General features: G+C 39.2%; 2 protein-coding genes across 2 annotated transcripts; both read right to left on the bottom strand.

The window, feature by feature from the left end:
* Positions 1–1,423: 1,423 nt before the first annotated feature.
* On the bottom strand, positions 1,424–3,599 carry foxc1a (forkhead box C1a). Its single transcript, XM_005476373.4, has one exon. The coding sequence runs from the start codon at positions 3,333–3,335 to the stop codon at positions 1,917–1,919; it is 1,419 nt and encodes a 472-aa protein (XP_005476430.1). The 5' UTR covers positions 3,336–3,599; the 3' UTR covers positions 1,424–1,916.
* Positions 3,600–9,878: 6,279 nt separating this feature from the next.
* foxf2a (forkhead box F2a) lies at positions 9,879–13,266 on the bottom strand. The gene is made up of 2 exons (XM_003438116.5): positions 11,602–13,266; positions 9,879–10,429 (listed from the first exon to the last, which is right to left on the bottom strand). The coding sequence occupies exons 1-2, from the start codon at positions 12,590–12,592 to the stop codon at positions 10,275–10,277; spliced, it is 1,146 nt and encodes a 381-aa protein (XP_003438164.2). The 5' UTR covers positions 12,593–13,266; the 3' UTR covers positions 9,879–10,274.
* Positions 13,267–14,016: the final 750 nt, after the last annotated feature.

The following is a 14,016-nucleotide window of genomic DNA, read 5'->3' as shown; positions in this document are numbered from 1 at the left end:
GCCTCATATTAAATTCACGTGGCATGCAGTTAAACAGATCGGGTTATGTTGTTCTATTATTCTTCTTGTTGATCTAAAGGACTGCAGCTGCCGAAAGAAAAAGATCCAAACCATTTTCCATTTTAGAAACTCGGTTTTAAAACATGTAATAAGGCTTGTCGTCAGTCAAGGAGTTGGGGACGTGTTTCTGCTCACTGGGAAACTATTTTATAGAAAGCCTCTAAAATATCCTCAAAAAGTAAGTAAAACAGCGTTGCAGAAAATTACAAGTTATTTGTCTGTTATTTGTCCACTAAAGGCTTATTCCTCTTTCATTAAGCTCAATGTTGAATTTATATATACATACACACACGCATATATATATATATATATATATATATATAATGCAAACTGCAGAAATTAAATCAAGGCTATTTCATTTAAGACTACTAAAGTAAAAATGATTTAAAATAAATATTTGTCTATAGTTAATAAATATAACTCGCAATAAATTATAGAGCGAAATATGGTAAATGTTGCTTTCATTGTTGGGTGAGACGACGAAAACTAGAGCATGCGTACCAACATTCATGTAAAAAAAATCAATATTTATAATATATATAAATAATACAGCAGTGGGCTACCTTTTTGACCTTTTTAAAGGTAGTTCATGAGCTGCCTTTTAAAGCGTGTAAGCGACTCTTACCATTAATCCTACAAAGGAAAAAGAAAATTTATGCTATTAATAAATATATATTTACATCACTTTTCAACGAGGACTACAATAAAACCTCAATTGGACTAACTTCTATTTATTTGTATTTAGTTAAATATCAACAACCTCTTTAAAATGCCGGTTTACATGTATTAAAAAAAACGTGACGGTTATGTTTGTCAGCGTCACGTCAGACTGGTGAGAACTCAGACATCAAAACTGAAGTGACAACGGGACTATCTTTGGCATGTGCGGTATGATATTAAGTAAGCGCTGGTATGCGCCAGTAAACACACAACGCAGTCCAAAACAAAGTTGTGCTGTGTGCAGGCTCTTTCCAGGCGCTCTGACTAAAGATCTTTTTGAGCTCTAATCATTTGTAATAGAACTCGAACGCCTCTGACTGGACATTGAAAAATATAAATGTTGTATGAAGTACAAACAAGAAACAATACATCCTAATATTTTGCCTAATTTCTACATCTCTCATGAAAAAGATGTAAGGCGACCTTCAGGGAAGTTTTACTTTTATGTGTAAATAAGGTCTTGTCCTTGCAGCAGATCACAGCCCGAATATATTTAATTGCCTTTAAATTATTTGGGAAACAAAACACACACACACAATTAAATGAATTAAATCCGAGGGGTCACTTCACTAAACTAACAGATCGGGTGTAAAAAATCGCGAGCCTGTTTTCAAGTCTGCAAGAAATGAGGCGTAACTTTAACTCTCATAAAATGACAATTTATTAAACAAACAAACAAATCCTTCAGAATACTTTTTCAACAAATGAAGATTCTTTGAAATAGTACGACGATATACACGTTCCTTTTTCTTACTTTTATAATGGAACAATTTTTTTGGACACTTAAGGCAGTTCAATTTAGAAACACTTTTTTTGGTGTTTGGTCCATAATATCCGGCTACAGTTTAGAAATAAATTACTATATGCATTTTACACGTCCATGAAAAGTGACATATATTTAACACATCACATAAAGCCACAAAAGCAAAGGGAGACTTACGTGTTATTGGCAGTAACACTGTTCTTTAGAAAGATCAAGTCTTTTTTTGTTTTGTTTTCTGTTTCATATTAGTCCATGTGGGAGTGAGGGAGGCAGGTAAGGAAGGGCAACAACGCTGGATTTAACTGAACGAGTTCAAACACCGTGAGGGGAAATACTGACCCTGTTTTGGGTTGTTTTTGTTTTGTTTTTTTGGTCAGAACTTGCTGCAGTCATACACGAAAGCTCCCGATGTGCGATAGATGGACTGGCTTGGTGGGAATGACATCTGACAGCTGCTATTCCCATTCACAGGTGAATTATTCAAGCCAATTCTTTGGGATTCAAACATCTCTCTGACCGCATGGAAGTTCTGCTGTTGTGCTGGGTAAGCTGCACCCAGATGGCCCAGGTCCCCGGCCTGGTTGAGGTACCATGAGGTCAACCTTCCTTGGTGGGGATGGTGGCTTTCCTGCCCAGAGTTTAGATTACCGTGGGTCAGGGAGGATGAGGTGGTTGTGACTGAGTAATCTGGCAACGTTTCGTCCACGGTGGTGCTCGGTGCCAAATGGCTAGATCTGTCCCCAGCGTAAAGGCTCATGGCTTGCATGTTACAATGATAGGTTGCATTGGAGGTAGTGGAGATGGAGTTTTGGTTACAGGGTGAACTATAGACAGATGTCTGACTTGGAGAATAGTTTAGGGACAAAGACGGTGTTATACCTGTCCTGGTGGAGGCGGTGAGGCTGGAGTTGAGCTCAGTGGCCCCTTGTGGAGATCCCCGGAGGGAGGTCATGATGTTGTCTACGCTGAAGCCCTGCGTCGAGGCCTGGCCGTGATGTTGGTGGTGCTCGGTACTGTCTATACCGATGGACCTACTGGAGGGGATGCTGTGGGGGCTCCCGCTGGACATGCTGCTACTGTCTGGACTCTCGATTTTGGGAACGGTGCTCAAGGAAGGCGACTCGGCCTGTGGTGGCGTGACCGCCCCGTTCTCGGTTTTTATATCCTGGATCCTCACAGGCTGGGAGCCCTGCACCGGCTGCTCCTGCTCCCGGCCCTGTTGCCTCGGCGGTATCTCCTTCTGCAGCCGCTCTTCCTTCTCTTTTAGTGCGTCCTTCTTTTTGAAACGCCGTCTCCTTCTTAAGAAGCTCCCGTTCTCAAACATGTTGTAAGAGTCTGGGTCCAAGGTCCAGTAGCTGCCTTTACCGGGCTTTTTATCATCACGGGGCACTTTAACAAAACACTCATTCAGAGACAGATTGTGTCTGATACTGTTCTGCCAGCCCTGCTTGTTGTCTCGGTAAAATGGAAACCTTTCCATGATAAACTGGTAAATCCCATTCAGGGTCACCTTTTTGTCAGGCGAGTTTTGGATAGCCATAGTGATGAGCGCAATGTAACTGTAAGGGGGTTTGACCATATCCTTGGGCTGAGGCTGGGGTGTGTAGGGTCCATACGCCCGGGCCATGCTGGCAGGGTACTGGTCATGAGCCGCGTGAGAGTACATGTTCATAGGTGCTGGCATCCCCGTGTATCCCCCACTGGCTGCGGCCCGATAGTAGCTCGGGTCGCTGCTGATGTACGGCACGACGCCCAGTGAGTTGGGACTGGAGACGGAGTAGCGAGCCTGCATGTCTTCACTTTGATCCGGCAAAAATAAAGCTCCAAAAAACGCAGAATGAGTGCTCGTCTTCTATCTCCTTTGGAGGCTGAGGCGCTCAAATCACAAGACTTCGTTCCTCACTTTAAAAAAAAAAAGCAAAAGAGGGAAAAGTCTTAACCGCAGTGCAACTTGTTGTGTTTAAGCTGTCCCCATCCTTGTGTCCCAATGAAACGCACACTGAAAAACTTCTGAACTTCGGACATCCGTCACTACAGAGGACTTTTGCGCAGTTAAATTCTTTCCTCCTTTTTTGCTGCCAGGGAAGCTCCGCCTACAAAAGCGCAGGAGCTGTCCAATGGGATGTCAGGGCGTGCAAAGGGAGCAGAAAGCTGCTGGCCACACTCGGATTTTAGAAAGAAAAAAAAAAAGAAACCTAGGAGGTGTCGCTAACTCCCAGTCCGCTCCAGCCAAAGCTTCGGACACGACAGAGCAACATGTACACACTCAGCTCATGGAGTTCATTTCCCCGCACGCTGTGTTAAGAACAGACATCTTCTACAAGAAATTTAATGAAGCTGAAATGGCACAATCATTGCAGTTATATTTCAAATGTACAAATGCAGTAACTGTCCGTTATTTTCAGTGCCAAAATATTTCTGATATCTTCCTTTAAAAAAATCACATTATATTTAATTTACATTTTCTCCAACGGTCATTGCTCTCAGAAAGAATTTCATTGCAATATTTCCTTTTTGTTTTTGCAGAAACGGCGCTGACACCAGCGAACCAAATGGTGCAATTTAACATCTTTAAAGTGCATTTGATTGGTTAAAAACATTCAACACCAGCAGTAGGTCAGTGTGAGATCAAAGCGGGAGAGAACCTCACAGTGCTGGCGGTGGGCGTTAAGTGCGACCTCATTACAGCGAGAATCAGAGACAATTTGGGCTTCAGGTGACCAGAGGTGTGAGAGTTTATTCAGGGAGACCATTTAGGACCGGGAACCAAATGGGACGACACCTTCCATGTGTGGCTTTTCATCAAAAAATATTTGAATATTTGTTGCTCGGTGATGGTGAAAGCTCATCTGGAAATTATTATCCTAAAGAAAACTGGACTGTAGAGAATAATTTTAGCATCAGCAAACAATTATTTACATGCACAGTTCTTCCGTTTCTTTACCCAGATTTAATTCCTCGTGTAATTAAAAAAAACTTCTAATGAGTTTATAATGTAAAAGGCCTGAAGCCCAAATCAGAGAAATAAAACATTTTGACCAAATATAAAAAAAATAGTTCAATAAGTCGACCCTGAAGGGCCCTAGATGTCCCCTAACTGTCAAGAGCGACGGTGCATGAAATTGTTAATGATCATTGTGAGACAAGGTTACAGTCCCAATATCGCTGTAATCCTTCGCAGGTCGTCTTAATTAAATATCCGTGCAGTGGCCTGGTTTCTCCTTACATGGACCCGGGCATGAACTTTTTCCACCGCCCTGGGCTGTTTACACAATTCAGGACGGGCCTTTTACTTAATACCACGGCCTGCTCACCCACTCCTCCCTAACCCTTTATTTAAAAAAAAAAAAAAAGAAAAAGAAAAGAATGGATCACAGTGAAAAACATGACATAGTGTCAAATCAATAAACACAACTTCAGGCGTTTTATGTATGTCTTTTTTTTTCGAACCAGTGTCAGTACAAATAATGGAGATGTTATTATCAATAAAAAATATATATATTCCTGATATAATTTGTTTAAAAATTAAATTTGCCGTCAGTTTATCATATTTGTGCATTTATGTTGAACACCACTTTCTGTCTTTCCCTAATAATATTATACTAAGGGTCGAATTTATAGCAAACCACATAAAGAAAATCTAAACAAATATAATGACAACAGTCTAAAAGTGTGAATTTTGAATGAACCAACTGTATTGTAAGCTGGGTCGTTTTGCTAAACAATCGATGCTTCGAAACAAAAATACGATACTGTGAATCTGGGAAAAAATATACATATCAAACTTGAATTTTTAGTGGAGTGTAAAAAAAAAAAGGAGAAACAGAGAGGGGGGGGCCTGTTGGAGGTTTATCCCAATCACTATGAACGTGGCTCCCTCTAGTGTTCAGAAAGGGTACATTTGCAGTTGCAGCCTGTCGTCATGTCAGTCTTAGCTGAGTTCATGAAGTTCAGCTGATTTCTACAAACGCAATAATTTATTAACGACACAGTGGCGACACTGACATAAGAGCTGTTTGTGGTCACACCACATTTCATTGACAGGGACTTGCTGGTACTTTGAGGGTCAGGAGAATCAAAAACCACTGAAATAGTAAAACAGTGCCAAGAGACATTAACATACAATTCAACAATGTCACCGATGCGCTCTGAAACATATCGTTTCCTAAGGCTCACACCGCACGAATGATTTGCCGGCACGATGAGCAGTGCGCCATCCGGTGAGCGCTCTCGCAGTATGACGTACATTCTCTCAACCAATAAAACTGCAGAATGGCAGGGAGCGGGTGTGACCGAAAAATGCGGATAGAGCACAGAAGCAAGCACAACACAAATTTCTGGCCATTCATTCAGTCTAGCGGTCAGTGCAGCGCATACAGCTTCCTGTGTGATGGGGCTACAAGAGTGGTCATGGTGCACGGAAGGCAAAGAGGTCATACAGGGGTCAGAGCTAACTGAGATTAAACTAACTGAGCATTACCTGAGATTAGAACAATGATTAAAAGAGAAGTTGGGCGGTCACCAGGTTATACTTTTAGGGCACCTGAGCTGCCATTTCACTGAGTGTGGGAAACACACGAGAAAGTTCCACAGACACAAGGTCTCTTTGAAAGAATAAAACAAGCATTAGCAGTTTTTATGTTTTGTGTTAATTAATGTGTGAATTAATATTGGTAATACTATGTAGTAGTTATTAGATTGTTTTATTATATAGCAATGAGGTTGGTGTTAAATGTTTGTAATGGTTATACATGGATACAAAATAAATCCCAAGAGTTCCAGAATGTTCTTACCTTGTCATGTTTCCATGTCTTGGCCATGGCCTCTGGATCATACTGTGAAGGGATGAAATATGACCAGTATGTAAGAATTATTTCAACTCTTATCAGTTGTTGCTGTTGTGGCAATCAACCCTTTAACGTTAAACTTAACTTTTCAGAGGAACAAAAATAAATATGAAAAAAAGAAACTTCCTAAAAATCACCCATAGCGGCCAACGAAGTAGTCTGTTTAATTTTTGTGTACATGATAACGGTATATATATTCAGGATATTAATTACATTCAGTGATCCACATGAGCCACATGAGCCCCCTGAGCGGCACTGAGATGGGTTTCAGAGCATTATTTAGCGGCGGCTGCCATCTCCTGGTCTAAGTCTGTACTACAGTTGCTGACTGACTGAGCAAATCCTAAAACACTAACAGGCACCTTCAGTTATGTGAAAGCCACAACCTTAAATACTATGAAGCAAAACTGATCGTAAAAGCCTGCTTGTTGGTTTCATGCACTAAATGTGCTAATAAACTAAAATAATTTCCACAGGTGGTTCAGGATACCAGGGAAGACTTTCTCTGTGACTCTCTAATGTTCCAGGTCAGCGTGTCAAACAGGACAAAAGAGATTAATTAAATGACAATCAGACAATTTTTTTGGCCTATTTCAAAGAGTAAACAGGTTGTATATAGATCATGTGTATTTAACTTAGTGTGCATACATAGCATACTAAAGAACCGTTTCTGTGGTACAGTGGTTGCGGTGTATAAGCATGACCTTTTAGGCTAGTAAAAACATTCCCTTCATCAAAACGTGCGTTTTTATCTTTACCTTAATTTTAAAAAAGAAGAGTGTAGTGCCACAAATGCCTTTAAATATTAAAATAAATAAATAAATAAAACAAAAACAATTACGATCATTCATCTCACAAGTCACTTGCCTAATAAAGTGGTGAGCATGAACAAACAAAACAAAACAAAACAAAACTGTAAAGTTTTACAGTAAATTACTGGCAGCATCGGTGATTTCCTGTAACTTTACAAGGATCATACTGTATTTATTTAAACATCTTTAATTTAATGAATTTATTTCTTTACAGGATGATACTGTGTTGTTTATTGGGAAAAGCTGTAAAATTCTAATGACGTTATACTTTTATTTAACTTTATTTTGGCAGTAACACTACACACACACACACACACACACACACACACACACACACACACACACACACACACACACATATATATATAGCTGTGTTGTACTTTTTAGAGTATTTTCTTGGGTACTACTGACATTTCACATTTTTTTTAGCGAAGTTCCGTTTTCGGCTTTTACTTTCTTTGCTAAGAATAATAACAACAACGACAAAAATAACAATAACAGTCATACATTTTTTGTAAATAGTTATAGTTGTTAATGATAAAAAAGTTTGGCTTATTGTAATTACTGTATTATGGTAATTTATTTATACTCGGTAATAAATATCTCATATAAATAACTGTGCTGGTCACTGACAATGACTGTTTCAAGGCGCAAACCACTTCTCTGACCCATATAAATACAGCGGCTCGTAGCTTGGACCATTGTCTCTTGCGGTCTTTGGTCTCATTCCCTTCAGTGACATGTTGAATGAAATTATTTTCATGCGTTTGATGAATTTGCTGCTTAGAGCTTGTTTTATCGTTTTTAGCTGCTCGGACGCATGCCTTTCATTCTCTTGGTCAGTTAGCAGTCAGTATAAAGAGTAAAGTATAAAGATGTCAGTCATGACTGAAACGAACTAAACCACATCAGAGCACTGATCGAAACTGGAATCCCAGAATTCAAAATAACCATGTATTTGCTGGGATAGTGAGGAGCATTTGACTGTTATTCCAGAAATAGAACAACCTCATATTTCGGGTTTTTGTTTGAAATGTTTGCTTTTCTGACGGCATGTTACGTTGTATATGTTAGTTTGTATTAAAAACAAACAAACAAACAAACAAAAACCTAATGCCAGAATTTTGGTCTGTGACTTCCCAATGAAATTTAACCTTGAAGTGATTCATTAGGAGAATGCTTGGATAAAGGAAGACGCTTGATGACTCTTATGTTGTCACAAGTATCCCATAAAATCACACCTACCCACACCGCAATATTTGAGATGCAATTTAATACAGTTAACTTTTGCCTTTATCGGGGCTGGACTTGTAAACGCACCAACTTTGAATTACCGATCTCTATATCGCATACAACACAGTGTGTGTATTCTTATATACTGCGTGAGTATTACAGTCTTAAAAATGTAGAAAGTGCTTAATTTCTTTTGCGTTTATAATAACAAACGTATCAAAATAAAAAACACATATTCAGCACCATGGACAGCAGAGCCGTTAATAATGTTTATGTAAGAAGCCTTTGCTTTTAGGAAATTTAAAATTATGTAGAAACTTTCAAAATATATATAAATATAAACATGCAATTTCATACTAACAATGTGGATTATGTTCGCAATAATGTGATATAAATCTATAATAAGGTATGATGATCGAACGAGACCCACGTGTGGGCAATTAAGCGAGAGTATGGCTGTCTAAAAGAAATCAGAGTGCGTACACTGTCATTAGTCTATGTCAAATATGGTTTATTCACCTTGTCACGTTTTTTTTTTTTTTATGTCTGGGGGTTCGTTCGGTCTGAAGGTTCAGTTTATACCAGAAGAACTGTTGGATTTCTTTTCACGTTGTCCTGTTTATGATTTTGATCGATAAATACCGTTCATCCCGGCTTTCCGTATGCCGTCTGCTAAAGTGACTGAATGTCCAACCGGCTGTTCTGTGCGACCTTTTAAATCCTCTGCAAATACCAAACGCAGCAATTTTATTCTAGAGTTCCAAAAACTTTCACTTACCACGAGATGGCAGTGCAAGTCAAACCAAAAAGCACTGAAGAAAAATGTAAGATCTTAATGTCACTGCACTGTTGCTCACTGTACGTGGCCTCCCCTCTCCCTTCTTTCTGGCTACTAATTATGTCAGTATGATATTTTACATCAGTGATGCTATTGTGGCAGCAGTTTAATGCAAAGAAGTCACAACATATACATAAATTATCCTCAAAATATGAACAACCTTGAAGAACTACTTTTTATTAAGCCCAACTTTTCACAATAAATAAAATGTGCAAAAGTCTAACATCAAATAAAATAATCTACACTTCGTTCATATTTATGAAACTGAGAAGAAAGCCCCCATAGCACAACTGGAATTCCCTGATGAGTGTGTCTACTTTTGCTTTCTCATAGTTTCGAATTTCTGCTTCTCTTGTCTGTTTTAAAGACAAGACTTCAAAGACTACTGTTCTGTTGAGCTCCTGAGAAACAAAACTTACTTTTTAAAACCAACATTTGGGAAATGTCAGATATAAATGGAAATCCATAAACTAACCGGTTAAGAAATGCTTTCTAGAATGTACCAGTTTTCTTGTTACAGAAAAGATGATCTATACTGTTTATAGAAAATACTTTGTCTATACCCTTTCTTATAGTCGTTTAGTATTTAAGACATCACTTCGAAATGGTCCTTTCAAAAATAAATCTCTTTAATGATTAGGGATTATTACAGGCGAGAAGCAACAGTTTAACCATCAGAAAAGAACAACAAAAACAAAAAATCAAATTTAAGTGCGCATGAAAAGTTCAGATATATTGACGTTTTTTGGTACAATATAGATATTGCTTATCCATGTGTGTGACGTCAGTCGCATAAGGAAAACGTGAAGTGCTAAAACAAGTCCCCACAACAAAATGATTACTAAAGAAATTGAAAGGTCAAAGTTCACTGGAAAGAAATATGTGCTTCATAAGCTGCCGTATAAGGAAATGTTATGTTAGAATCACTCCGCCGAGGATTTAAATGAAGTGGATTTGGGGGTTTTATTTTAGGAACCTTTAGGAAACTTTGCCTCTTCTTGTCACATTACACATGGCTTTACGTCCTGATAGACGCTTTGATGATGATGATGGAGCTGATGATAATAAGATCCACTGGTGTTGGGATGAAGGTTTAAAACGAATTCCTTCCTGTCACACACGGGAGCTGAGTGGCTGGAATATCGAGACAATCCCACTGTAAACAAACAGGATACAAGAGGTCAAGTAGTCATTTCTTTGGTCAAGCTGTAGATTTATACAAGCACGTAACCGAAAAAGAAAGAAAAAAGAAGAAAAGAAAAAGTGCCACAACTTCAGAGCGTTTCCTTTTAGACAATTTTAGACCTAAAAATGGTTGGCGCTACTTTTGAACAACATTTCTTTCTTTCTGTCTTTTTTCTTTTAAATTAAAGTGGTCATAAGTTCCATAGCTGCCTTTATCCTTTGACAAAGGATATAAGCGCAGTTTATGTTTACACTGTTAGGCAGTTGACGATGCAAATTCTAGTGGATTCCTCACTCTAACATCCTGAAACAACAGATTTTTCCCACTGCTAAAAATAAGGGAATCAGTGCATTTTGAGACAGATTCTTACAAGCAAGTCTGCTGATTTTCCTAATTTTATATTTCTAAAAAGAACTACTTGAAAATATATATATATTTTTAATGATTTTTTTTTCATTGTATACAAATGTGCCTTTTAGCGTTTGTTAACAAAAACATGTTTACAGACTAATCGATAATACAATAAAAGCAGGTTTGACATTTTTAGTGAAATTTATGAATCAGCCTTAAAATAAAAAAAAGTTTTGTTTGCATAATTAACAGTTTTAATGATCTGCTGTTATTGTGTATTTCGACCTACATTTGTATTACACGGGGACCTCTGAAAAGGCTTCTATGCAGACGCCATGACATGAAAATAAAATGTGAAATAACAATAATAGTAGTAAATAAATCAAATTAAACACAAGCCACAATTGAACACCAATATTTTTAATCGTGATGGAAAAAAAATCAAAAAATATTTTATAGCCTTAAAAACTACTTTTCTGTTCATCTTGCTGCTTTTAAATTTTAATTTTAAATATATTACAAATTGATATGTTTTATGTATATGTATATTTTTAAATAAACCTGTTCACATAAAAATACATTGTTAAATCCTGATTTCTCTCTCTATTTTTTTTTTATGAATGTGAAACATGGAAATCTATTAAATATGTAGCCTGTTTTAAAAAAAAAAAAAAGAGCCTTGACTTTTTCTGTGTTTGATAAATTATCAGTTACTCAAGGCCTCAAGTGACTCTAGTGACTCACTGTGGTAAGTAGAGAATATAAAACAGTGTAAGTAATAAAATGCTTACCTGAAATGTCAGAATCTCGTGCATTATGGTGCAAATAGCCCTGATCCAGAGCGTAAGACGTCATTCCCGCGTGTACCGCTGAGGAGTTTGGACTGCTTGATCTCACCGACTGCTGTTTGATGTACGATGACACACCAGGTGTACTCCAATGTGAAGCTGCATTTGCATATGGAGACTGACAGTCCAAAGTGCCTATCATCGCTGGGGAAGACTGCAGGGGGCTGCTGCTGCTGTCGGGGCAATAGTCTGAGTTAGAGGCCACCTGACATGCGGCCATATATGACGACCCGGAGCTTGACGACATGTGCGGGATGTGATGTCCTCCTCCGAGTCCATCGAAGCCACCTGGAACTGCATTACCCATTAAATCTAAGTTGTAGCTGTTATGACATGCTAATGAGCCTGCGGGTGATTGGAAATCAAAGTTCTGGGACAGCATGGATGCACCAAACCCGATACCATTCATCATCCTGTACATTGGTTTTAAAGCTTGGCATTTCCTCCGGAACCCCCGGGGTCTGCGACGAAACGAGCCCTCCTCAAACATAAACTCACTGCCAGGGTCGATGGTCCAGTAGTGCCCTTTGCCAGGTCTGCCTAGACCTTTGGGTAGTTTTATAAAGCACTCGTTTAGAGACAGGTTATGTCTGACGGAATTTTTCCATCCCTGGTATGATCCCCTGAAGAAAGGGAATCTGGCCTGGAGAAACTGATATATTTCGCTTAAAGTAAGCCTTTTAGTTGGCGAGCTTTGAATAGCCATCACAATTAAGGCAATGTATGAGTAGGGAGGCTTTTCGGGGCGCCTCAAGCCGGAGTTTCCCTTTTTCCCTTTAGCTGATTCATTATGCGGGCTCTCCATCACTGGCTGTGCGCTCAGCAGAGATGCACTTAGAGCACCAGCCGCTGGACTTGCGCGTAGAGGATTGGATAGATCCAGATGTTGCTGGGAATTCTCAGTCGTCATAGCCGTGCCTCTTTCTGGTTTCATACGACATGCAACTCTTTTCTTGTATTTTAAGAACCGTTAAAGGCTTTCTAAAGCAGAATTCACGGAGGTCAGTGTCCCGTTGCGATGCTCGGTAAGATTATAACCGTGAAAATCAAGAAACGCAGGCGCTGACCCTCCTTCCTCTCTCTGCCCATCGCTGGCAATAATCCCATCAGAGAGGGGAAATAAAGCTCCTAGACTTTGCTTGCGCATATCCACCCGGCCAAACACAACTCGACCACCTATCAGTACTTAAATCTCTCTCTGCCCCTCTATTCCCCCAAATCCCTCCAAGAAATCGCCAGGAACTACTCCCTCCCCATCTGGCAAGTATCCAGCCTAGAAGCCGGACACAGCACACTGGAGTAAGACAAATCTCCTCCCACGACTCACTTTCCAAAACACTTCTGTCCACATTTGACAAACCGGTATTTGTCACGACATCATGATGAATGAAGTCTCAGAGTTCGATTAAGATCAAATTATTTCCTTTTACCTCCCTTCACCGCAAACACTGAAGGTGCCCAATTGCAGCTTTAGACTGTAAAGCTGTGCGGGAGAAGCACCGACTCCTGATTTGGTTGGGATCTGTTCAGGGTTAAGGGCTCTGACATGAGAGGCCAGAGCATGTTTTTTCCATCAGAGCGTGCCAACATACCACACACAGCGCCCAAGTGTCAGTTTACCTCTCGGAGCCTGGATTACATCCCCGGAGAAATGAAAGTAGCCAATCTAACAAAAGTCTTTGGAAGGATTCAGATGATAAAATATGAACATGTCGCTATGCAAAGTTCATTTCTTCTGTGCAATGTTTAGAGCAAGTCGAGTGGCTTAAGACATGAAATAATGTCACCATCAGTGAAGTTAAAAGCACAATCTGCGCAGGCTGTTACCAACACGAAACTCGTGCGTTAAGGATGCACAGCTGCTTTTGAGGAAATTTACTTTCTAGTGTCAGATGAATAGCACGAACTGGAATACCCTTCTTTCTGCACTGAATTTGAGTTGAGCTCGCAATTGTATAAACCCTTTCCTGAGTATGTGTGGTGACTGAGGCGACAGCTATTTGCAGCGCCAGACAGAAAACATAAATATTGGATGCCCCTATCCGGCAGCAGCGAGCTTCATGAACATGAAAAAGTAAATACTACTATATGATATTTCTTTTGGCAGCATGAAGCAGAAAGAAAGAGAAAAAAAAAGAACAATTCCAAGTTTATTATCATTATTATTATTATTATTATTATTATTATTATTATAAAAATATTGCTCAATGCAAGATTCCGAAAATAGTTTCGAGGAGGCGTCAGATGAATACGCCCTCGTGAATAGTGCAATCTATAATTGCACTGGCAGTTAACTATGCTTTTATGAGGGATCTATAATTCCATTTATAGGTAGGCCATAACAACAGGAAACAGATA

The sequence above is a fragment of the Oreochromis niloticus genome, linkage group LG18, assembly GCF_001858045.2.
Source record: "Oreochromis niloticus isolate F11D_XX linkage group LG18, O_niloticus_UMD_NMBU, whole genome shotgun sequence".
Taxonomy (NCBI): Eukaryota; Metazoa; Chordata; class Actinopteri; order Cichliformes; family Cichlidae; genus Oreochromis; species Oreochromis niloticus.
Note: the sequence above shows the minus strand (reverse complement) of the source record. Positions and strands in the feature narration are given on the sequence as shown.